The sequence below is a fragment of the Nelumbo lutea genome, chromosome 4 (genome assembly GCF_056320005.1).
Source record: "Nelumbo lutea isolate HS-2025 chromosome 4, American lotus-T2T, whole genome shotgun sequence".
In the NCBI taxonomy this organism is placed as follows: domain Eukaryota; kingdom Viridiplantae; phylum Streptophyta; class Magnoliopsida; order Proteales; family Nelumbonaceae; genus Nelumbo; species Nelumbo lutea.
Window position 1 is genome coordinate 75295771 of NC_142687.1, and position 25850 is coordinate 75321620.

The 25850-nt window shown below is 36.9% G+C and overlaps 1 protein-coding gene and 1 non-coding gene across 2 annotated transcripts; one reads left to right on the forward strand and one right to left on the reverse strand.

The window, feature by feature from the left end:
• The first annotated feature begins 3772 nt into the window (after positions 1-3772).
• On the forward strand, positions 3773-5887 carry LOC148861113 (uncharacterized). Its single transcript, XM_088985008.1, has 5 exons — positions 3773-3799; positions 3937-4029; positions 4103-4207; positions 4286-4327; positions 5633-5887. The coding sequence occupies exons 1-5, from the start codon at positions 3773-3775 to the stop codon at positions 5885-5887; spliced, it is 522 nt and encodes a 173-aa protein (XP_088841134.1).
• Positions 5888-17112: 11225 nt separating this feature from the next.
• LOC148861114 (small nucleolar RNA R71) lies at positions 17113-17219 on the reverse strand. The gene has a single exon (XR_016095163.1). It is a non-coding gene; the product is annotated as a small nucleolar RNA R71 (small nucleolar RNA).
• Positions 17220-25850: the final 8631 nt, after the last annotated feature.

Consider the following 25850-nt stretch of genomic DNA (forward strand, 5'->3'; position numbering starts at 1 on the left):
AGTGAGACTGCGCTATTTTTTCCTTGCTGCCTCCTTCCTACTGCCGCCATAACTACCAATTCGATCTCCTCTTTCAAGCAAGAACGATCAAAATTGAATCTTGATATTAGCCTTTGGAGAAAGGCTGATCTGAAGTTGTGCTCATAGCCTCCAATGAATTCTTGTGAAGGGTTCAATTCGTTGGATGAACATTGTTGAATCTACTCCATCCTACACTACGCCATCTTCAATGGAAGTAGTTTTTGGTTCCTTCCTTGGGTGTGAAAACCTCCATTGGGAGATATTGCTTCTCCGTATCAGGTATATCCCTCTCCTGTTTCTGGTTTCAGATTTGGTTTGGTTTATTGTTCAACATTGATCCTTGAAAATGTAGATTTTCTAAAACAAGGAATGAGATTCCCAGATGAGGGGAGAGGAAATTTTTGAAATTTCGCCTAACCTACCTACAGGGTTTGGCCAACCATATGATGGATCTCTAATCCCTTCAATATGTAGATGACATTCTACTCATTGGGAATGATGTAGGAAAGTTAACTATGGTGAAAGTGTGGCTTTCACAGCAATTCTCCATGAAAGATCTTGGAGAAGCCTCCTATATATTGGGTCTTTGACGCTATAGAGAAGATCAAAGAGGATAATAGGATTATCCTAGTCTACTTACATTGACAAGATTGTCAAAAGATACAATATGGAGAACTCCAAGAAAGGAAATGTTCCTTTCAGACAAGGGATCACTCTCTCCAAGGGTATGTCTTCCAAGACTCCCGATGAGATTAAGGGCAAGAAAGAGATTCCCTATGCCTCATCCGTAGAGAGCATTGTGTATGCCATGCTATGCACTCATCCTGACATTTCTCAGGCAGTGAGTGTGGTAAGCAGATACCAATCTAACCCAGGCAGGAGCATTGGACCACTGTGAAAAATATACTAAAATACCTTCGAAGGACAAAAGAGTTTTGTTTGGTATTCGATGGTAGTTCACTACAGATCCAAGGGTATACTGATGCCAATTTTTAGTCGGATCCAGATGATAGAAAGTCTACATCTGGTTATATCTTCACGATAGGATCATGTCCTGTTAGTTGGAAAAGCAGTAAACAGGAGTCCATTACAGATTCCACAACCGAGGTCGAATACATTGACGCAAGTGAAGCTGCCAAGGAAGCCATTTGGATAAAGAAGTTCATTTAGGAATTAGGAGTAGTTCCATCCAACACATCACCCATTCCATTGTTGTGTGACAACACTAGAGCCATTGCTCAGGCTAAGGAGCCATGACCCACTTAAAGTCAAAGCACATCGAGAGGAAGTACTATGTACTACGGGAGATAGTTGGAAGAGGGGAAGTCCTGATTCAGAAGGTAGCACCAGCGGAAAATGTAGCAGACCCATTAACTAAGCCACTAACATAGAAAGTGTTTGAGAAACATGTGGAACGTATGAGACTCCGACTTATACCCAATTGGACCTAAGTGCAAGTGGGAGCTGTTAGACAGTGTATTCCCTTAGCTCCAATCACATTGATGTACTTGATGACATTTATTGTAAATGAATAAAAGTACATAATTGATTCATGTGTTTTGGTATGTTTCTGTGTAATACCCTTAAACTAGACACCTATGAGACTCGTGTTAGTTTAGATTCTTCATAACCATTAGATAGATTTGGGGAGATTTATCCTGCCAAGGCTGACACTAATGTGCCACCAAGTTGGTTGGGGTGGCTCGTCTCGGCTACCATGGTGAGAGGTGAGGTGCATGCAGTGTGGGTTTTCTTGAAACCTTGAATCGGACCAAAGTTCCAGTATTGCCCTGGACCTTGGAGATAGATGGGCAAAACTGAAATGTTACACCTGACCCCTAAACTCGATTATGATACTACACAAGGTGTCGGATTGGGCTAAGAGGTTAATTATGGGCTAAGAGGTTAAGTGATTGACCATTGAGGGTAATACCTGATGGGCTAATCTTGCATCTGCCCACAGTCCTTGGGTTTTCATAAAGTGGTTGGACCCAAGGACCATTTAGTGTAAATGTTAGGCCCATTAAGTGTCCATAGTGATGGACTCAGGGGTTCACTGTCTCCTACAGTGAATTCGGCCAGGCCTTGTAACAAAGGCTGGGCTGAATCCATGTGACTGATGTGTAGATCAATGTTTAGGTCCCACGCGATACAAAGAGAGCCAACTGGGCAACAGGTTAAGAGGTTAAGTGAGCACATAAATTTAATGGGCCTAAAGCCCAATTTGAACTAGGCTTAAGTTAATTAATCAAAAGGAGGTAAGATAGGATTTATAATCTGATTAGGATTAGCTGAAGGATAAGATAAGTCTTATCCATTCAAGAGTCCAAATCCAAATATCAGATTTTGATTAAGGAACTCTCTCCTAATTGGATTAGGAGGCTGATCCTGAGAAGGCTATAAATAAAGGGGGTGAATTCATAGTAAAATACAACACAACAATCTGCAGAGTTCTTGTCGCCCCTACCCAGTTCGATCTCCACTTGTGGGAGTGATCAAGAATTGTTCTTAATCTTGCTTCTTGGTAGAAGAAGCAATCTAAAGTCGTGCTCACTAGCCCTCTACTCCATTCTTGCTGAAGAATTCAGTTCTTGTTGAAGAGTTGTCCTGTTGATCATGCTTCACTACACACTGTGTCATCTTCAATGGAAGCGGGTTTTTGTTTTCTCCTTGGGCATGAACACTTTCATTGGGAGTTACTGCTATTTCGTATCAGGTATATCCCTCTCCTCCCTTTTTTGTTTTAGATCCGGTCCAGTTTTGGTTCAAGATTGATCATTGAAAATGCAGTTTTCTAAAATAGGGAATGAGATTCTCAGATGGGAGAGAGAAATTTTTGAAATTTCGCCCAACCTTCCTGTAGAGTTTGGCCATCCATATGATGGATCTCTCATCCCTTCAATTGAAGCCGCTAGAAGAAAGCTTGAAACATGAGGATTATTTATTTTTTTTTTTGGAAATCATTAACCCTTTTGCTGATTATGCTTGGTGAGAGATTAGCACCCAATGGGATGGAAGGCTGGGTCCAGCTCCATATTATAAGGGATGGCTAGAAGAAAGCTTGCTAATCCTCTTTTCTGTTGTTGAGAAATCTGCTAAAATTGGGATTGATAACTCTTCAAAAGAAGGCCCTAACAATTGATCCTATAGTAGACTTATGACCATCCAACTCTACCCCCCCCCCCCCATCCATGACAAGTTCATTCTGTGTAGTGGTGGTAGTAACTCAGCTTTTAAAGAGTAACTCATTGGTCCAGAATACATGGACAACTCAGCTTTTAACATAGATTTATGGAGATGGCTTTGCTAGCCTACTGCTCTTTTACGGTGTTTTTAATGAAATGCAGGTGATGCATTTTGGTTTAATACTTCTTGCTTTTTTTTGTTAATTATAATTATGGGTTTATTATGAATATATGGATAACAAATGTTGTTCAATGTGGGTTTTACAGGTACCAAGGTAAGAAGGGCCCAATTTACACCTATCAACTATATAAAATGGAAAGATATGCCCCAAACTTACAAAGATGATATGTGGACAACTCTAGATTATCTAAGTTAGTTATTTAAGTTTTGATCATGATGAAAAGTTTGAATTTGGTGTCATTGGTTATAGTCAAAGTTTCAATTTGTGCCTAGATGCACTGAGCAAATAAAAAAGCTACTCCTACAAACTATATCTGACAAGTGGAGGCAATGGAAGAATTAAATAAATTCAAAGGGGTATGATGAGAGTAAAACGGAAGAAGAAATGGCTTCTAATGTTCCAGATGATCGGGTAGATGGGAACGAATATCGTACACGGTTCATTATTGGTGCTCTGAGGAGATAAAGATAGAGTAATTTGTTATATTTATCATGAGTCAATTTAAGAATTAGTATTTAACTATTTTTTATTTTGTTATTCTTTTATAGAAAGTTAGCCAAATTAATAAAAGTAATCGAGCCAAGCTAGAAGACCTTCACCGCACTGGCACAAAAGGATTCCCTAGGCTCATTGAAGAGAAGGTTAGTTCTACATATTTGCAGTAATGATGATAAATTTTTTGTTCAGTATATGTATATTGTTTGATGTTGTTAGACAAAAGAGGCCCATGGGGTGGCACCTACTCGTGCACAAATTTATATAGAAAGTCGGACACGCAGTGATGGAAGCATTGTCAATGAAAAGGCAGCGGAGATTATTGTAAGTACTTTCTAGTTATGATTGGAGGATATTTGGTATTTATGTAATTCTGTCTTATGTTTTATTTTGTAATATCAGGTTATGTTGAGGGCCTATGTGACTAGTCCAACAAGCCAACTGGTAATATGGGTTGCCTGAGAAGCCATCCGATATGGGCTAATTTAAGCCATGTTGTTTCCTGATTGAGACAGGAAAGATATAGATAGTGCCATTGTGGGATGTACAGGGGTTATAGATTCCATCTAGGGATGATCATTGTCCAGTCCAGTTTGGGGTTTTATGGGGTAACAATGGCATTTAGTGCCGCCCAGGACTGAAAATATATGTCCGAGCCCGGGTCCAGACCAGCCTGGGCATCCTGGATTGCCCATATAACTTAATAAATTAAAATTACAGAATATATATGCAGGAAATATATATTACAGAAAAATATATAAAACTCTGGGCCACCGGGTCAGGCCTGCAAGAAAAATGGCTGTCTGGGCCTAGAAATTTCTAGGATGGAACAAGACAGGCCAGGCTATGCGAGACCACACCAAAATGATCAACAATGATCCGAGCCCCTAGATCTGCCTGCTTTCATCTTATTCCCATTTTATATATGAACTTTTAGCCCAACAGTCATAACCACTAAATCACTGAAGTGGGTTTCGATAATAGTTGAAGTAGGTGTGAAAGCAGAAGTCCCATAATCCGAGCCCCTAGATCCACACCAAAATCTTTCTGGTGTGGTCAAGCCAGAAGTTATCAAACAATAATGTTAGCCATTCTTTCTATGTTACAATTCTTCTTAACTCAGAAGGTTTATCTTAAACATTTGGCTAGCTAGTACTGGGGTTCTTCACAATGACCTGACTTGGAAATCCACTGCAGGAAAGAAAAATAAGTTACACTGGACTCAGCATTTCCCTTGGTTTATCAAAACGAACCATGTTAGAAAGAAAGAACAAATAATCAACCTAGTAAATAATGGGGCTTGCACATACCTGAGCAGCATTGGAAAAGGAATATAGTAAAGATTGGAAAAGGCATTGGTAGCACTGGAAATATCCCCCAACCATCGGATTGGAATTACTGCAGAGATAAAGCTGCAAATAATAATAATAATAATAATAATAATAATAATAATAAAAAGAAGATAGAAGCTAGTCCCTTCCCATCTAGTATCATGTATAGTTCAGATAGGAAAGATATGTTTTAGTCCCTATAAACTTAGGAGTTCTAGTTGCCACAAGCTTAGGAGATTCGATGGGTATAACCATGTATATTTTTGAGTTCTCAATGAAGAAGACAGAAAGAATCAGCCGGAAAAGCTCTAGTTTTACATGGTATTAGAGCCATGATGATTGCTAGTTGATCGAGTCAATTGCGCTTGCTCTCAGTCTTGGGTCTTATTCGATTCTCACCAATGGCTGAAAATTGCAGGAGAGTGAAGATATTGGTCATCAAAAGGAACCACTTGGGCACCAAAGGCTTGCCATTGTCCAAGAAGTTGTTGAGAACGGTTCCCTCTGCTTGATTGCTGAACGGCCAGTAGCCAGTGACGATCCCAACGCTGAAGAAGGTGACGATCACCACTGCTTGATTGCCCTTCACTGGAGGTGCCAGCAGGAGCGAGAGGTCCGCGTTCCAAGACCTCTGGAGATCAGTGGTGGCAGCAACGTTGTTCGGCGCCTGTAAAAGACAAACTTTGCACTCCAGATTCAATTCAACACTCTGTTTCTCGCAGAGTTCTTCAGTCCTCATCTCCTTCTACAGAAATTCTGTTCAGCCTAAACTGAACGGTTCTTCTTGTACGAGTAACAAAGAACTCGGGGATTCATTCTCGATCAGAACGTTTTGATTTCTTCTTCGGTGAGTCAACGTTCTACGGCAGGACCTCCGGAGATCGGTCCTTTGTCTTTTGTGGCGATTCTGCTACCAATTGCGGGCTTTCAGACACAATAGTCGGCATGGCTGAAATCAGAGAAAAAGAGCAGGGCGACGGTCAATTAACAAGGAACGCGATCTCACCCGACCTTCTATCAACCAATGACAATCTAGGTAGCATTACCTTCGCAGCCCATGCAAGGAAGAGGCAAAGCGAAGGTAGAGACATGAACGTGGTGTGTATTCACTGCAACAAGGCAGGCCACGATGCAGAATCTTGTTTCCAACTGATCGGCTACCCTGAATGGTGGGGTGATCGGCCAAAGAATAATGCTCGTGGAACAGGCCGAGGGCGTGGTGGACAGAAACAAGGAGCAGGGGCAGGTGGAAAAGGTCATGGCAGCCAAGTCAAGGCCAATACAGCTAAAGTCTCTACACAAGGCAATGCGTCTCAAGGAGAATCAATTGATGCAGCCAAGACTGGGTTAAATGGACTGAGTAGTGAGCAGTGGAACATGTTACTCAACCTTTTGAACACACAGAAAGAGGGGAGTCAACGACTAAGTGGTAAGCAAAAATTGTCAGAGTGGATAATAGACACAGGGGCCTCTCATCATATGACAGGAAGCCTCGCGTCGATGAGAGACATAAAGAATGCCATTCCATGCTCTGTTAGGCTACCAGATGGGAAAGCGACAATAGCAGAGAAAGAGGGCACAGTTGCACTGGACGATCATCTGAAACTGACTAGTGTTTTATATGTGCCTAGTTTGAATTGCAATTTACTTTCTGTATAGCAATTGATTAAGGAATCAAATTGTATTGTCCAGTTCACTAATAAATTTTGTGTGATACATGACCGCACTACGAGGATGCTGATTGGAGCGGCTGAGCAGCGAGAAGGACTCTATTATTTCCAGAGCATTACATAAGCAAGAGCAATGAAGACTACAAAGAGCAGGACATGTGATATTTGGCATCAAAGGTTAGGGCATCCTTCTTAAAGAATTGTTAAGTTGCTGCCTTTTATTAGTACTAAGAATAATTATGATAGTATTAAGGGTTGTGACGTATGCTTCCGAGCTAAACAATGTCGAGGAGAGTTTGTTTCTAGTAATAATAAAGCATCCGATATTTTTGAGTTAATTCATTGTGATTTGTGGGGTCCTTATAGAACCACAGCTTCTTGTGGTGCTCATTATTTCTTGACCATAGTAGACGACTTTTTTAGAGGCATTTGGATTATTCTTCTGGTTGATAAGACGGATGTGGGACGGGTTCTTCAAAATTTTTTTGCTATGCTTCAAAGGCAATTTAACAAACCTATAAAGGTGATCTGTACTGATAATGGGACTGAATTTGTCTGCTTGGCTAGTTATTTTGTTGAACATGGTATTATTCATCAAACCACTTGTGTCGGGACCTCTCAACAAAATGGGAGGGTTGAACGCAAGCACCGCCATATACTCAATTTTGCCCGAGCCTTGCGCTTTCAAGCTAGCTTGTCTATTGATTTTTGGAGGGGATGTGTCTTGACCGCATGTTATTTGATTAATCGGACACCGTCCATTCCGTTGAAGGGAAAGACTCCCTATGAAGTGTTATTTGGGCGACCTCCTTATGAAAATGTGCGAGTCTTTGGTTGCTTAGCATATGCGCACAATCATGGACATGCAGGGGATAAATTTGTCAATTGAAGCAGACGGTGTGTTTTTGTTGGGTATCCGTTTGGAAAGAAAGGATGGAGCTTGTATGATTTAGAGTCTGGCATGTTCTTTGCATTAAGAGATGTCACTTTTTTAGAGCATGAATTCTCATATGCACGCAAGGAGGATGTACAGCCAAACAAGGTACAAGGCCAATTTAATTGTGGAATAGGTGGGACGGATGAGGTGTCATCCACTTATTTACCTGGACAAGCAAATGACGAGATGGAGATTGACCAGCGAGGTGAACTTGCTAAAGAAGGAATCCATGTACAAGAAGGAACCCACGTAGACTTGAGTGCAAATGCTGGTGAACCCATGCATTCTTGTGATGCCACCACAAAAAATGCAAGTGAAGATAGTCCTGACGTAAGGGGGATGGTGATATTGAGCAACAGCAGCACTCTGAATTTCATTTGGGGCGTAGGAATCGATAGAAACAGTAGTCCACAAGGTCGAGAGATTATGTGCTTCACACCACACAGCGATTGAGTCCCTCTCCGCGTCCCTTTGCAAGCTCACTCGGCCAATCACATTCTGTAGGTAGTCCTTATCCCATAGATAACTATGTGAAATGTAACAATTTTTCTTCCCGACATCGTGCTTTCTTGGCAGCTATTACTGCAGGAGTTGAACCTACTTCTTTTGCTGAGGCCGTAAAGGATGAAAAATGGAGGGATGCAATGCAGAAAGAAATACAAGCACTTGAAAATAATCAGACATGGACTGTGGAGCTTTTGCCATCAGGAAAACGAGCCATAGGATGCAAATCAGTGTATCGAATTAAGTATAATGCTGATGGGACAGTGGAAAGATACAAGGCCCGTCTTGTGATTTTCGGGAACAAGCAGGTTGAGGGAATTGATTATAATGAAACTTTTGCCCCAGTTGCAAAAATGGTTACTGTCTGTATCTTCCTTGCAGTCGCAACAGCTAGAAATTGGGAGCTTCATCAAATGGACGCACATAACGCATTCTTGCATGGTGACCTTCATGAGGAAGTCTACATGCAAATGCCTCCTAGTTTTCAGTCAGATAAACCAGGTATGGCGTGTCGGTTGCGAAAATCTCTGTATGGCCTAAAACAAGTGCCGAGATGTTGGTTTGCTAAATTAGCCGCAGCCTTGAAGACATACGGATTTCAGCAATCATGTTCAAATTACTCCCTCTTCACCTTTCGTCAAGACAGGGTGCATGTGCTTGTCCTCGTGTATGTGGACAACATTATCGTGTCAGGTAATGATCATATGGAAATTCAAGTCTTCAAGAAATATTTGAGTGACTACTTTCAAATGAAAGACTTGGGACCATTGAAGTATTTTTTAGGCATTGAAGTTGCCCGAAACTCAACAGGAATTTTTCTGTCTCAACGTAAGTATGCTTTGGATATTATCTCTGAAGTTAGATTACTTGGTGCAAAACCTGCTCCTTTTTCTATGGAGCAGAATCACAATCTCGCATTGACAGATGGGCCTCTCTTATCTGATCCCAAGCGATACAGGCGCTTGGTGGGCAGGCTTATTTATCTCTCAGCAACTCGTCCATAGTTGTCTTATTGTGTGCATGTTCTGTCACAATTTATGCAGCAACCGCAAGAAAGATATTGGGAGGCTGCATTGCGGGTGGTGTGCTACTTGAAAGGAAATCCTGGTCAAGGAATTCTCTTGCGTTCATACTGTGACTTACAGTTATATGCATGGTGTGATTCAGACTGGGCGAGTTGTCCTTTGTCCCGACATTCTCTGTCTGGATGGTTTATTCTGCTTGGAAAATCGCCTATTTCCTGGAAAACTAAGAAACTGTGGCTCATTCTTCAGTGGAAGCAGAGTATCGTTTTATAGCCACTGCCATGTGTGAATTAAAATGGCTGAAAGGATTGTTATTGGCTCTTGGCGTTATGCATTCAAACCCAATGCGATTATATTGTGATAGTCAGGCAGCCTTGTATATTGCAGCAAACCCAGTGTTTCATGAGCGTATGAAACATATTGAAGTTGATTGCCATTTTGTGCGTGATGAGATTCAAAATGGTTGCATCCGTCCTGCTTATGTGTCGACTACTGTTCAGCTGACTAACATTTTTACAAAGGCACTGGGTCACAGAGAATTTGAATACTTTCTCCGCAAGTTGGGCATTCACAATCTGCATGCTCCAATTTGAGGGGGGGTGTTAGGATTATACGCTGAATTAGGACTCCGTTCAGTGTATATCTTCTTTGTATAATATCTTCTTATCCTTTCCTTATCATGTATAGTTCAGATAGGAAAGATATGTTTGAGTCCCTATAAACTTAGGAGTTCTAGTTGCCATAAGCTTAGGAGATTCAATGGGTATAACCATGTATATAACTATGTATATTTTTGAATTCTCAATGAAGAAGACAGAAAGAATCAGCCGGAAAAGCTCTGGTTTTACAGTGTCTTTATACAGTCAGATGCAGACTGCTATACAAGTATGAAAGGAAAAAAATAAAAAGATTCAGGAGAGCATTATGGACAGCTGCAGACTTGTCTAACAAATAGCCAAAGTTTACCCCCTTTGTTCATTAGAATAAATGCCAGAAATAATATCATGAGATCTTGAAAACAAAAATATTGATTACTGCTTGAAAGTCTTGATTCTTGAAGTGCTTTTTCAGGTCCACCTTTAAGGTACCTTAATCATGTAATGGTACCTTAATCATGCTAATTCTTCTTTCCACAACCTGTTCCCATTTGAAGCAAATGGGATGTTTAAATGCCTGTCACTGTTTCAATACGTGCATCTGGTGCTGCCAAGATTTTTGCAGTAAGTCAAAGATATGTATCCCATGTATTTGTGTAAGTGGTTGGGAAAAAAAATAACCTGTCAGCTGGAAGCAGTAGTCTTGATTAATTGGGTAAGATGAAGTAATTTAATCATCTTTTTATTGGGGAATGCTTTTAAGAAACCTGCCTTTAATGAATTAGGAAATTTGTTGCCATGAGTAGGAGTTCAATGTGCAGCCTTTATTCCAAATTTACAAAATTAAAAAAAAAAATTGCTACTACCTGTCAAGTTCCAACATTGGGCATTTGATGGGTGAAAAGTAATTGATGTACAATGGCAACAGTGTTCCTGGTGGTGGAGAGACTTCCGCCTTCTGCTTATAGTTGTTCTTGCATTCCAGACTTTGCAGTTGTTCCCTTGTGTTTTCTGTGACAGTTTGCAACAGACAAGGGGGTCTTGATATGGTTTTAGGCAACCTCTAGAACTTGCACCTTCACATTAACGCTGATGCACCATTACCTTGTCATATCTATATAGCTAGCAGCAGATTGTTGTATGAAGGAATTCTCTGTTGTATCTCATATTGGTTTTCTTCCAAATTGCTCATCAGATTGAATGCAGTCTTACCCATTTCACAGACTGTTGTTCCACTCTTCTCATGCTTCGTCCATCACAGTCAGTTGTGGACTTGCTAACTGCTATTGAATTCAGAGAGTTTAGAACGATCTGAAATTTCTGAATCAGGACATATAGTATAAAACTATAAATACATAATACAACTGGAACAAATAGCTCATAGGTGTCTGGACTCTGGACCATGTGTTCGAAAGAAGACAACAGATAAATTAATTGCAGAAGCAGAACTGTGTTATTCTGGCATCAAATTAAATAAAACTTACATGAATTGAGGAGATTTAGAGTTAACCAAGCAGTTAAACACTTACATGCTTTTCTGATTTCAAGTACAATCAGCAAATCAAATGTTGGCCGATTTACTTTGTTCTTCTCTGTAAGGGAGAGAAGGAATAGTTTTTAGACCCACTTTGGACAAGTCCAGGTACTCCTCCAAATGCCATCTTCAAATGCTGTTACATCAAAAGCATTTTTCTCAAGCACACCATAGTACCAATTGAAGTCATCTATTATCAGCAGCCTCCTCAGCTGCAAGTTCAGAAAGGATTCAAGTTATTTGTTCTAGGCCTTTAGCCATTTAATGCCTTCAACCTGTCAATTATAAAACCTTGAAATATACTTCCTGTTGATTCAAGTAATATGGGTAGCATCTCGTCATCACCTTGGGATCCGAAAGCTACTTCAAAGACCAACTTATGCTGGGTCAGAAAAGGCAGAACTCAATTGGTATACCACAAATCAACCCAAAGATCATAACCAACTTATGCTAGGCCAGAAGCAAATTCCTTCTTTTGGTCTAGATCACAAGGCTGTGAATATCCATTTCTGTTGACTCATGAACTAATGAGCTTTCCATAGGTATCCATCACCCATTCTATACATGAACCTGTCTCGATACTCAATGCCTTATTACCTGTCTTTCAAGTCTCAAAGAACCATGCTGTAGTCGCACATTTGGGATCCAGGAAAGTAACATCAGGGAAAAATTAAAATTTTCAAAAAAATAATCGGAAGAGCAATGTCACTTCACTAATAATTTTCAAAATTATAATATGAAACATTCAGCTAAGAAATATATGGTTATTAAACAAATCTGTACATTTCATTGCTAGTACAAGAAAAAATGAAGGGAACAAAAGGTATAGAGAAGTGGAGCTCAAGTAGGCAGTATGGCTGGCTAAGTTGTTGTGTATTAAGAGCCCAACAGACCATGCTATGCACCTTAATTAATGGCAGCACCTGGTTTTAATCTGGTATAATCTCAGCTTCAGTTGATTATGGAGGACATCCAAAATATACATGGATGTAAATTTTTTCTCTTGTTGATGACTATGAAGGACAAGATGGGTCTTGTAGAGAGCTCCACTGAAGTATGGCAAAGAAATTGAAGGTTTTACAAAAACTGGGAAGCTGTGTAGTAGATTGGCAGGATTACATTATCAGTTTAATTATTAGCATCCTTTTTTTACGTTTTTATTTTTTTTAAGTGCTTATTTTTATGTTGTTTTATTATTTATAAATCTTTCCACATTTTTTTGAAAGATCTCATATGGTTTGATATGCATCAAGGCTTAATCCTCGTTAGGCCAAACTCCATCACCTTTGCTATTGCCTTCTAATACATTGGTGGTTGGTGAAGGGTACTCAAATTCCACATTAGCAGTGAAAGGTGAAATTTCTATGACAAAGGGTAAGAAATCTTGGAGATCTTTTATCCAAACATCCTTGGTAAAGTTTGGGGCTTTTCTGGATATTTATATAGAATTGATTTTCAGTCATATCCTCCAGAGCAATTGATGTTGCCAATGCCTTTTCCAGAAAATCCATTTGAAATATTCTTAGTTTCTCAGGGATTTGCTGTCCATGTATATCTATGATGTTGGTAGAAGATACTCCACAAAAAGAAAAATGGAGTTCCTAATTGCATTAATGTGCTTCCAATTTTCTTCCACCCATACATCCATAAACACTTCGAACTGATGACTTCAATATTATTAGAAGTTATTACTTGTTAGTGGTCATCATATTAGCAGTAGATTTTCCCTGATTTGAGGCTGTGGATTAAGGTCATATGGCAACATACCAAGTTGTTTAGACAAGACTTCACTGATGATGATGATAATGAAGGCCGGGGTCATGATAACATCTTAATCTAGGATGCTTTTATTTTTTTTTAATTGACACGTAGATCAAGTGGCCATTATCTTTGGTCCATTGTGAAGGTCCTTTTGTCAACATGTAGAGAACATGAATCCTCCTTTTGTTGATTACATTCTCATAGTCCAGCTTTATAATCCTGAAATGGTAGGTCTCCAAATGTCTGACCTCACACAGGCCACATAACTGAGGATGGGAAGTGGAGCATATGATTCTTCATTCTTCTTATTAACTTTAGTTGAGGCTGGAAATTGATGCACTGAATGCCAAGATGGAAAGAACCTTGCTGAAATGGGCCCTATTAATAGTCTCTTTTGGATTTTTTATTTTAATAACTTTGTAAGTTGTCGGTTGATGATTTTGTTGTGTAATAACCTTATATTTTCATGATCACTGTTGTAATCGGTTGTGGAGGAAACCTCTCCCTCAATAGCCTTTGTTTTATCTTTTTTATCATTAATGAAATATTCACTTCTCAAAACAAAATTTGAAAACGGAAATCATTCCAACAATCCATTACTCTAAATGACCATTTATGCTCCACTTGTGCATAAAATTCAGGAAATTTTGAAAAAGTGCTTAAATGATGAAAGCACTTCACAGAGTTCGTAAATATTACAGCAAGGATTTTCTTCGAAGAATGATGTGTTTTCTCATGTTAAAGGACCTGATAAGAAAGGGCGTGTTCGTTGTATGGGAAAGATTCTAACTTCTAATGGTAGTGGAGTTTCATCATCTCAACAACACAATCAACATGATCAAGTTTTGCAGGAAAAAGTTCAAAACTTAGAGGGTTTGGGGAATGCTTTTATATCTATATTTCAGAGGCGATTTCCTAATGAGCAACTTAGTGATATCATGAGTCTTGTAAACAAAATCACAAATAGAGAAGTACGATATATGTATATTCAAATTTTTAAAGTGATATATAGAGTATTACTGTATTAATCAAATTTTCTCTAATTTAATAGGATCCAAATGCTGCTGCTACTTCAGATGTCTCACCAAATGGGCATCGAAACTCTTCAACTTCAAAACATCATCCTCATGGAAATCAAAGTAGTAATATTTATAAAAATTATTTTACTTTATTTGTTTTGTAGTATTTTATTTTACTTTAGGTGTTTCAAGAATAGTTGTTTGCTTTCACTATCTAAGGATTTATTCTACTCTTTTATTTGTTTTGTTTTACCTTTTTATTTCTACAGGTAGAGAAAAATCAACTTCATGAAGAGGAACTCCTACTAGATTGATGAGTGAAAGATTAAGCAAATATGTCAAAGCCATGAGTATGATTTTTACTGGCTCTAGCATACTGAAGCAAATAAGTTGGTGGTTTATCCAACTGTTGCTTGGACGATGTTAAAAATATAGTTTTTGATTTCAATGAAAATTTAGGCTTTTTTTAAGCTTTTGCATATTTAGTTTTTTTACGTAAAGTTGTTCTTTATATGTTGGTCATTTTGGTTTAACAGGAATCTAAAGAAAACATTTTTTGATGTACAGATGTTCTTTTTGTGTTGGACATCTTAGGCAAATAGGATTGATAAACCTATGTTTGTATATATTTTCATACCTCTAACTTGATGATTTTGATAATAATGTTTTTGAATTAGCATGGTATTGCATTAATTATGATGAAATCGTCTTGCAAGGTGATTTAGAGCCTAATTTTGGAAAAAAACCAATTTAATTGATCAAGATAATCATAGAGGAAGGACCATGCAGCAATAATGTTCCACGATATACCATGAAGAATAGAATCCACCGAAATCGGATTTGATATGCATGCACAAAATCAGAAATTTTCCTATTTTGATATAGTTATCATATTTTGGTAATAACTTCCTGTCTATAATTCGGATTGAGGTGATTCAAATGGCTAGTTAAAGATAAGAGAGAGGGCTACAACTCATTTATTGCACACCCTAATTCCGTATTCAACCAAGTGCAATTTGAGATACAAGTGTCAGGTCTAGCAGTTGATAGTGCAGAAATGATAGGAATTCAACTATGATAAAGACTAAGAAACCTAATTTGTGTTGAATTAGGAGTCTAGGGGGGCTGCATTATAAAAATGACCTAAAACGGACCATAGACCCAAGGAAAAGGGGCACATCCTTAGAAAGAATTCAGCAGAGAAGAGAAGAGGAAGCAGTCTCAACACATCAAAAGAGAAGAGGAAGCAATTTCAGCATGCCAGAGAAGGAGAGGAAGAATCTGAATTCAAGAGGGAGAAAGGCTTAGTTGCTGCACTTGTCTTCTACCTTCAAAGGCAAAAGTTTTCTTATTACTCTATTCATTCCTTGATGTGTTTTTGTTGTATTTCTTCTTTAATTTTTTTGAGTTTTTGAATTTAATTATGTCTAGCTAAATTCTCTTAGCTATGGTTTAGATGGATTTTGATCTTAAGATCATATAGTTACTTGGTTAATTCAATTCAAGACCTTTATTATTTGCATGAGGAATTTTTGTTGTTGTGTTTAATGCTTTAAAAGAATTGACCAATCTTTTAATGATTTGATGATTCATGCATGACTGACCAAATGATTGGTATGAATTAAATCCCTAGGCAATAAAAATCGCATGTTAGACTATTATATCAAAAGATGATTAGCTCATGTGTGGGAGTCAATGAAGCTTAGTGAGTCAAATCCCCTTCTACGATTAGAGGTTTCTAAAGAACTTAATGCTTATTTTTCCTTTTGGCAACCACTTAGAAATTTGATGATAGAATTAAATTAATAAAGGATTAATATGACTTGAGAAAGCTTATTAATCAATTTAGGAAAATCCACCATCACATGCAAATAACTTTAATATACCTTAGGGTAATTTCGGTCTTGAGTTGGATTAAATAGGTAATTATATAACTTTGATTTAATGAAATCTATATCCTATCTGCATTCATCCATTGATTTAGTTTTTATTAAGTTCTTAGATTTGCATTAATTCTTTTTGTTTGTATTCATTCAATTGATTCACGAGTTCAACTTAAGTTAGTTTAAAATTTGATTTGGTATTGTGATCTAGTTTTTGTGGGATTGACACTTTTCTCATCATTATACACACATTTGACTAAGGTATACTTGCCTGAATTAACTATACATAAATCATACAAGTTTTTGGCATCATTACTTGGGACTAATTTATTGCATATCAAAACTACCTAAATTAGCCTTAGATTGAATATCTATTTGTTTTATTTTAGGATTTAAAATTTTTGTTTCTATTTTAAATTTCTATTGGGTTCGACTTTATAAATCTTTTAGGAAATTTTTAATTTTTCTCCTTTTCTTTGTAGATTTCTAGTGCATGACACGCATTAGTGGTGGAGATTAATACCCCTTGACCAAGAAATCGAAAGGACTTTCAAAAAGCGAATGAGGGAGAGAAAGAACAAAATGGCTCAAGACCAAAATAATCCAAGGACATTGAGCTCATACGCTATACCTACTCTAAATGGTACTACATCAAGCATTACGAGGCCGAATGTGCAAGTAAACAATTTCGAGATCAAGTCTGCAATTATTCAGATGATCCAGATGAGTGTGCAATTTTCTGGCCCCAATAATGACCCTAACTCTCATATTACTAATTTTCTTGAAATATGTAATACTTTTAAGCATAATGGAGTTAGTGATGATGCCATTAGACTTAAGTTGTTTCCCTTCTCCTTAACGGATAAAGCAAAAGATTGGCTTAACTCTTTTCTTGTAGGTTCGATTACTACATGGGATGACTTAGCATAAAAGCTTTTATGTAAGTATTTTCCATCGGCTAAAATGACTAAATTAAGGAATGACATAACAACTTGTTCTCAATTTGATAATGAAGCCTTATATGAATCATGGGAGAGATTTAAAGAACTGCTTAAGAAGTGTCCTCACCATGGTTTACCTATTTGGATGCAAGTGCAAACTTTTTATAGTGGCATTAACTAATCTAATCGTTCAATGTTAGATGTAGTTGTAGGTGTTACCCTTATGAGGAAAAGAAGCATATGAACTTTTGGAGGGGATGGCGGCCAATAGATTTCAATGGGGCAATGAGAGAACAAATAAAAAAGGAGTTGGAATTTATAATGTTAATTTTATCACTACTTTATCGGCTCAACTTTTGCATTAAATAAGAAATTAGAAAATTTGGGGGTTTTAGCGATTAGTGTTTCTTCTGTTCCCTTTCCTTCGTGTGAGCTTTGTGGGCAAGGGGGACATGCTAGTGTAGACTATCAAATAAGAAATCCATTTTTTTCTTCTTTCGAATAAGCTAATTTTGTTTCTTATGGTGGCAATAGGTCCAATTTCAATCCCTACTCCAACACTTACAATCCAAGATAAAGAAGCCATCCAAATTTTTCTTGGAGTAATAACCAACAAAAAACACCTCCCAGCTTTCAATAGCAACACCAACAAAATCTACAAGAGAAGAATCCAAATTTGGAGGATATGATGGCAATATTTATCAATAGTACAAAAGCAAGAATTCAAGGGTTAGAAACTTAAATTGGATAACTTGCTCAAGCAATTTCAGCAATGCCACAAGGAGGATTGCCTAGCAATACCGAGAAGAATCCTAGGTAACAAGTAAAGGCCATCACTTTGCTAAGTGGAAAAGAATGAAAAGATGATGAGTAGGTAAAAGAGGAAGAAAGCTGAGACCTTGAAGCCAAAGAAGAAGATTGTGAGTCATCAAAGGAAAGAAAGGGAAGTTCTACTCTTAATTTAAAATCTTACAAACCCCCTCTTCCTTTCCCTAAAAGATTTCTTAAGGTTAACTTGGATAAGCAAATTGCTAAATTTTTAGAGGTGTTTCAAAAGTTGCATATTAACATTTCTCTTCTTGATGCTATTTCTCAGATGCCAAGTTATGCCAAATTCTTGAAGGAAATAATCTCAAACAAAAGAAAATTGGAGGAGTTTGAGATGGTAAAACTTAATGAGGATTGCTCGGCAATCCTACAAAATAAATTACCTCCAAAACTCAAGGATCCAGAGAGCTTCTCTATTCCATGCACCATTGGCGAAATTAATTTTGATAAGACTTTATGTGATCTTGGTATAAGCATTAATTTGATGCCCTTCTTTGTCTTCAGGAAGCTTGGGTTGAAGGAGCCAACGCCTACCATTGTTTCTCTTCAATTGACTGACAAAATTATCAAATATCCAAGGGGAGTAGTGGAAGATGTTTTGGTAAAAGTAGATAAATTTATTTTTCCTATTGACTTCATTGTTTTGGACAAGAAAGAAGATTATGATATGCCCATAATTTTAGGGAGACCTTTTCTAGCCACAGGAAGAGCTTTAATTGATATCCAACAAGGAAAACTTAGCCTTAGAATTAATGATGAGAAAGTTATTTTTAATGTATTTAAGGCTATGAAAGATTCTAATGATGAAAAAGAAGTCTTAATGATAGATTGCATTGATGATTTGGTAGATAGAAAATTTCATGCATTTAGGTTAGATGATCCCATAGAAAATTGCATTGCTAACTCTTTTGATGTAAATGAAAAAAATTTAGATGAGAAGCATAAGGAGGCTATAGGCTATTTTGGAAAAAAGCAAAAAGGATTTGTGACAAAAAGAGAAAAAATTTTGCCTTTGGATATTTCTTCATCTTCTTCAAAAGCCAAGTTATCAATTGAGAAGCCTCCTACTCTTGAACTTAAACCTCTTCCTTCACATTTAAAATATGTTTATTTGAAAAATTCATCTACTTTACCTATGAGTATTTCTTCTTACTTGACAAGTCTTGAAGAAGAAAAGTTGATAAGGGTGCTTAGGGAACACAAAAGGGCGATTGGATGGAGTATTGGCGACATACAAGGAATAAGTCCATTAGTTTGCATGCACAAAATCTTGATGGAAGAATGATTCAAGCCTATGGTGTAACACCAAAGGAGGTTAAATCCTAATATGAAAGAAGTAATAAAGAAAGAGGTGATAAAATGGCTTGATTCAGGTATTATCTTTTCTATCTCTGATTCTTCTTGGGTAAGTCCTATGCAAGTTGTATCTAAAAAAGGTGAGACCACTGTGGTAAAAAATGAAAATAATGAATTAATCCCTATAAGGACAGTAACAGATTAGAGGGTATGTATCGACTATAAGAAATTGAATGATGCTACTAGAAAAGATCACTTCCCCCTTCCTTTTATTGATCAAATGATTGAAAAAATTGTTGGTCAGGAATTTTATTGTTTTCTTGATGGTTATTCTAGTTATCACCAAATTCCCATTGCTCCCAAAGACCAAGAGAAAATTACTTTTACATGCCCTTATGGAACATTTGCATTTAGGAGAATGCCTTTTGGTTTGTGCAATGCCCATGCTACTTTTCAAAGATGCATGATGTCTCTATTTTCATATTTCATTGATGATTTTATGGAAATATTTATAGATGATTTCTCTATTTTTGGATCTTCATTCGACGCATGCTTGCATTGTCTGTCTTTGGTGCTTAAAAGATGTGAAAAATCTAACCTTGTTTTTGATTGAGAAAAATGTCATTTTATGGTTAGGGAAAGAATTCTTTTAGACCACAAAGTATATTCTAAAGGTATTGAAGTGGATAGAAATAAAATTGAATTAATTGAAAAACTTCCTCCTCCAAAATCATTGAAAGAAGTTAGAGGTTTCTTGAGACATGCAGGTTTTTATAAGAGGTTCATCAAGGACTTTTCTAAAATTGCTAGGCCTTTAACTAATCTTTTAGTGAAGGACATATATTTTGTGATTGCTAGTGCTTGCTTACATGCATTTAATTGTTTAAAAGAGAAATTGGTCCAAACCCCCATAATTTCGCCCCCATGTGGAATTTGCCTTTTAAGATCATGTGTGGTGCAAGTAATGATACTTTAAGTGTAGTTTTAGGACAAAGAATAGACAAAAAATTTCATACCATTTATTATGCAAGTAGAACCATGAATGATGCACAAAGAAATTATACAACAACTGAAAATGAACTACTTATTGTAATATTTGCTATTGAAAAATTTAGACCTTATTTGATATTGTCTAAAGTGATTGTTTATACTGACCATTATGCATTGAAATATATTCTTGTTAAAGAGGATGTAAAGGTTGTTAAGATGGATTTTATTGTTGCAAGAATTTGACTTAGAAATCAAAGACAAAAAAGGCATCGAAAACATGGTAGCTGATCACTTGTCTAGATTGGATGGAGAATATGTTGAAAGCATTGATGAACACCCTTTGCATGATGAATTTCCTGATGAGAAATTATGTTTTGTGCATGATAATAATGAACCATGGTATGTTGATTTTGCTAATTTTCTTGTAGGTGACAAGTTGCCCCCTGATATTTCTTTTCGTCAAATGAAGAAATTTTTATCTGATGTAAGGCTCTAACTTTGGGAGGAACCGTATCTATACAATATTTGTGCAGATGGCATGGTGAGAAGATGCACACCAAATGAAGATATGTGAAATATATTTGGTTTTTGTCATGACAAAGAAACAGGTGGACACCATGGACCATCCAAGACGATGGCGAAGGTTTTACAAAGTGATTTATTGGCCTACATTATTTAATAATGCTTATGCCTATGTAAATTCTTGTGATCGATGCCAACAGGCAAGTAATATATCAAGAAAAAATGAGATGCCCCTAAACAATATTCTTATTTATGATATTTTTTATGTTTGGGGCATTGATTTCATAGGTCCTTTTCCAAAATCTTTCAATAATGAGTATATACTTGTTGTGGATTATGTGAGTAAATGGGTGGAAGTAATTGCATGTCCCACTAATGATGCTAAGGTTGTAATCAAATTCTTGAAAAAGAAATATTTTTACTAGATTTGGTACACCGAGTGCTATCATTAGTGATGAAGGTAAATACTTTTGCAATAAACAGTTTGATAAACTATTAATTAAATATGATGTTACCCACAAGACTGCTACCCCTATCACCCCCAAACTAGTGGACAAGTAGAAATTTCAAATAGAGAATTGAAAGGTATTTTGGAAAAGACTATGAACTTATCTAGGAATGATTGGTCAATGAAATTGGATGATGCACTTTGGGCTTATAGGACAGCTTTCAAAACACCTATTGGGATGTCTCCTTATAAGTTGGTGTTTGGTAAGGCTTGTTACCTTCTTGTTGAATTAGAGCATAATGCATATTGGGCTATGAAATTGCTTCACTTTGATTTACAAGTTGCAGGTGAACAAAGAAAGATGCATTTGAGTGAACTTGAAGAATGGTGGTACCAAGCTTATGAGAATTCTAGAATTTATAAAGAAAGAACCAAGGCATAGAATGATACACATATTAAAAAAAAAAATCACAATTGAAGACAGGGTTCTTCTTTATAATTCTATATTGAAGCTTTTTCCCAGCAAACTAAGGTCGTGGCCCATACATAGTGACTAAAGTTTTTTCTCATTGTGCAATTGAAGTATCTAATGAAACTAAGGGGACCTTCAAAGTCAATGGGTAAAGATTGAAGCCTTACATTGATGGTGGACATAATCATTTCTTCAAGTCCACCATTCACTTGAAGGATCTATGAAAATGGAAACAGAGTCAAGCTAACGACTATAACTTAGAACTATATTTTTCATTTATGCACTTTAGGATTTCTAGTTGTTTCATGTTTCTTTATTTCCTTTTAAGTCTTGTTTTAATTTTTGCTTTCTCTTGTTACTGCTATTTTTTCTTCTCTTTTGATTAATGAAAGGTAAATTACAATTTTGAAGTCTATGGACAAGAAATCTCAACATGTGCAACCGAAACCAAGGCCAACTCAAAAGGATGTCTCTTTCCCTTCTTTGTGGTTGTTAAATTGATTAACATTAAGGACAATGTTAAATTTGAGTTTGGGGAGGAAGATTTCAATTTGTTTTGAATTTTTTTGTGAACTTAAGAGCATGGTATGATTGTGAATGAATGAAAGATCCATCATATGGGTCGAACCCTGCAGGTAGGTTGGGCAAAATTTCAAAAATTTCTCTCTCCCATGTGGGAATTACATTCCCTATTTTACAAAATTGCATTTTCAATGATCAATCTTGAACCCAAACCAAACCAAATTTGAAACCAAAAGGTAGGAGAGGGATATACCTAATACAGAGTAGTAGTAACCCCCAACGAAGTTGTTCACGCCCAAGGAGATTACCAAATACTACTCCCACTAAACATGACACAGCGTAGGGTGGAGTAGAATCAGCAGGATGGCGGCAATAACATGACTTCTTATTATCTTTTCTCCAATAGAAAATATCAAGAGCCCCTTCTTGATCGCTCCTACAGGTGGAGAACGAACTGGTGATGGCAGCAATAGCAGGAGAAGGCAAGAGCAGAAGATGGCGTCAGTCTAACTGTATGTTGTCTTCTCTTTTGAATCAGTAAACTGAAAGATGAACTAGAGGTTCACCCTTCTTCTCTATTTATAGCCTTAAATAAGGTTCGCCTAATCCTATTAGGAGTATCATAATCCAAATCTTGTATTTGGATCTGGACTCTCTTTAAGAGATAGGGATAATCCCTTATCTTATCTGCAAATAAAGATCAGCCATCCTAATCTAATTAGGAGTTTCCTCATCCAAATCTCTATTTGGATTTGGACTCTCTAAGTGGATAAGGACAATCCCTTATCCTATCTATTGATCTAAATCCTAGAACTGCTCCTCTTTAATTAATCTAATTAAGCCAGTTCGAATTGGGCTTTAGGCCCACTAAGTCTATGTGCTCACTTATCCTCCAAACTGCTGCCTAGTTGGATGTCCTTGTATGGCATGGGAACCAAACATTGATCTACACATCAGCCACATGGGTTCAGCCCAGCCTTTGTTACAAGGCTTGGCCGAATTCATAGTAGGAGACAGTGAACCCTTGAGTCCATCACCATGGGCTCTTAATGGGCCCAACATTTACACTAAATGGTCTTTGGGTCAAGCCACCTTATAAAAACCCAAAGACTATGGGTAGATGCAAGATTAGCCCATCAGGTATTACCCTCAATGGTCTTACACTTAACCCCTCAACCCATAATGATCAAACATTGCTCGACAAGAGAGGACTTCTCCCTCGGCTGCAAGGTACAGTGTTGCACTCTCTACTCACATGGATCCCGAGAATTAAAACTTTTTGCAAACATTTTAAAACCATAATATATATATATATATATATATATATATATATATATATATATATATATATATATATATATATATATATAATTTCAACGGTTGAAATCGACTACCGACAGTTTTGGTTTCCATCAGAGATAGTGCATCCCCGATCATTCACTTTGTCCGATAAAGGGGTTGATCTTGTCACTATGATCTCCCACTCAGATGAATTCTCGGGCTGTCCCAACATACCCAGGTTTTGACCCCCTCTAAGGATCTCACTGATTGGCATATCAAATACAGCCCAATCCGACACCTAGTGCAATATCATAATCGAGTCTAGGGGTCAGGTGTAACATTCCAGTTTTGCCCATCTATCTCCAAGGTCCAAGGCAATACTGGAATTCTGGTCCGGTTCCAGGGTTTCAAGAAAACCCACACTACATGTACCTCAAGTCTCACCCTAGCAGCAGAGACAAGCCACCCAAACCAACTTGGCGGCACATCAGTGTCAGACTTGGTAGGATAAATCTCCCCAGATCTATCCAACGGTTATGAAGATTCTAAACTAACATGAGTCTCATAAATGTCCAGTTTAAGGGTATTACACAAAAACACACCATAATAACATAAATCAAATATGTACTTTATTCATTTACATTAATTGTCATAACATAAATCATTCTAATTGGAGCTAAGGGCATACACTGTCTAACAGATTGCACCAAAATTTTTCGAAATATGCTTTAGCTTAAATTTGTGATTGCTGAATTTTTCTTGATGACTAAAAGCCTATGATAAATCTTGATTGAAATCGAATATGACTTAGAAAATGAAGATAAATGCTAATCCTGATGATTGATTGATTCTCATGTTAACTATATTGTATCGTGAAAGTTGAAATTCTTGAGCACATTATGCCATGATCTTGTGAATTGCGTGCAACTTGGTGAATGATTATGTGAGATATATTGAACATTATGATCATTATGTGATATTCTATAACTTGTTTGATTAGCCTTTGAGGCGAAATCCTAGACAACATATTACTTTAGAGATTATTCAAAATATCTTTGGATCATTTGAGCCTTTTAAAACCAACATTGATATATTTCAATCATTAGTTACCCTTTTGCACCTTTTCAAAATAATGGCATATGCAAAGCATATGATTAGCCACTATTCAAGTTCTTTTCTTTAACACTCATTGTACTTAACCTGTCGAACCTGAAAAACCATGATTTACCCTTCAAGAGAGCCTAGTTTTACAGAATGATGTTGATAAATGAAAGAAGGAAAAATGAAGATGAAAAAAAAGTGTTGAGAAAGAAAGAAAAAGGGCTTTAGAAATACATTATGAGCCTAAAATTATGTGTTGAAAAGTTTATTTACTACCCAAGAAAATCAAAATAAACAAGTTTGGGGGTTGTGATACATGTGAAAATAAAAAAAATAAAAAAAGAATGTGGGGATATATGGAGAATACATTTATATGTGCATATCCTTCTATACTCTCTTGCTTTGTATTTCCTTATCCTTTATTTATTAGCTCCTACCTAGGCCTCACATTACAAACTTAATAAAGACCTATTGATCTGAAGTTTTATGATTGTCTATATTAGTGGAGAAGGACTATGAAAAACAAGCCTATGGAATATCAAAAAATTTCAATGATCAAATTCAAGATCCATTGGTTTGCATAATTTGAGCTAAGAAGCGTGCATGAAACTCAAAAATAAAATTGGCAAAACACACACACACACACACACACTTCAATTTTCATGATGAGATTTTGTTAGCATAAGATCCATGATAATTCTTGGATGGTATTTTGAATGCTTTCTAAGTTATATACCTTCTACAATCTTTAAGGCATATACTTTGGAAAATAAAAAAAAAGTAAAGCATGATTAATTTATGAGCTTAAGTATGATTTTATTCATATTTTGATCGAGGATAATCAAAAGCTAAGTTTGGGGGTATTTGATAAGCCTATATTTGTACATATTTTCATACCTCTAACTTGATGATTTTGGTAATAATGTTTTTAAATTAGCATGGTATTGCACTAATTATGATGAAATTGTCTTGCAAGGGGAGCCCAATTGTGGAATTTTAAGGAGGAATTCAATTTAATTGATCAAGATAATCATAAAGGAAGGACCATGCAGCAATGATGTTTCATGACGTAACCATAAAAAATAGAATCTATTGAAATCGGATTTGATATGCATGCACAAAATCGATGGCTCAATAGGAACTGTTCCCAGCCCTAAAATTTTTTATATGGGGCAAGGGTTTGATGGATGATTGCAAGATGTAACTCGGCCCAACTCGTAAAACCTAGTATTGTTAAGTTAAAACTACATCAGCCCTAATTCAACTATATGGGTCGAACTGCTTTTTGCAGTTCTGCCCATGTACC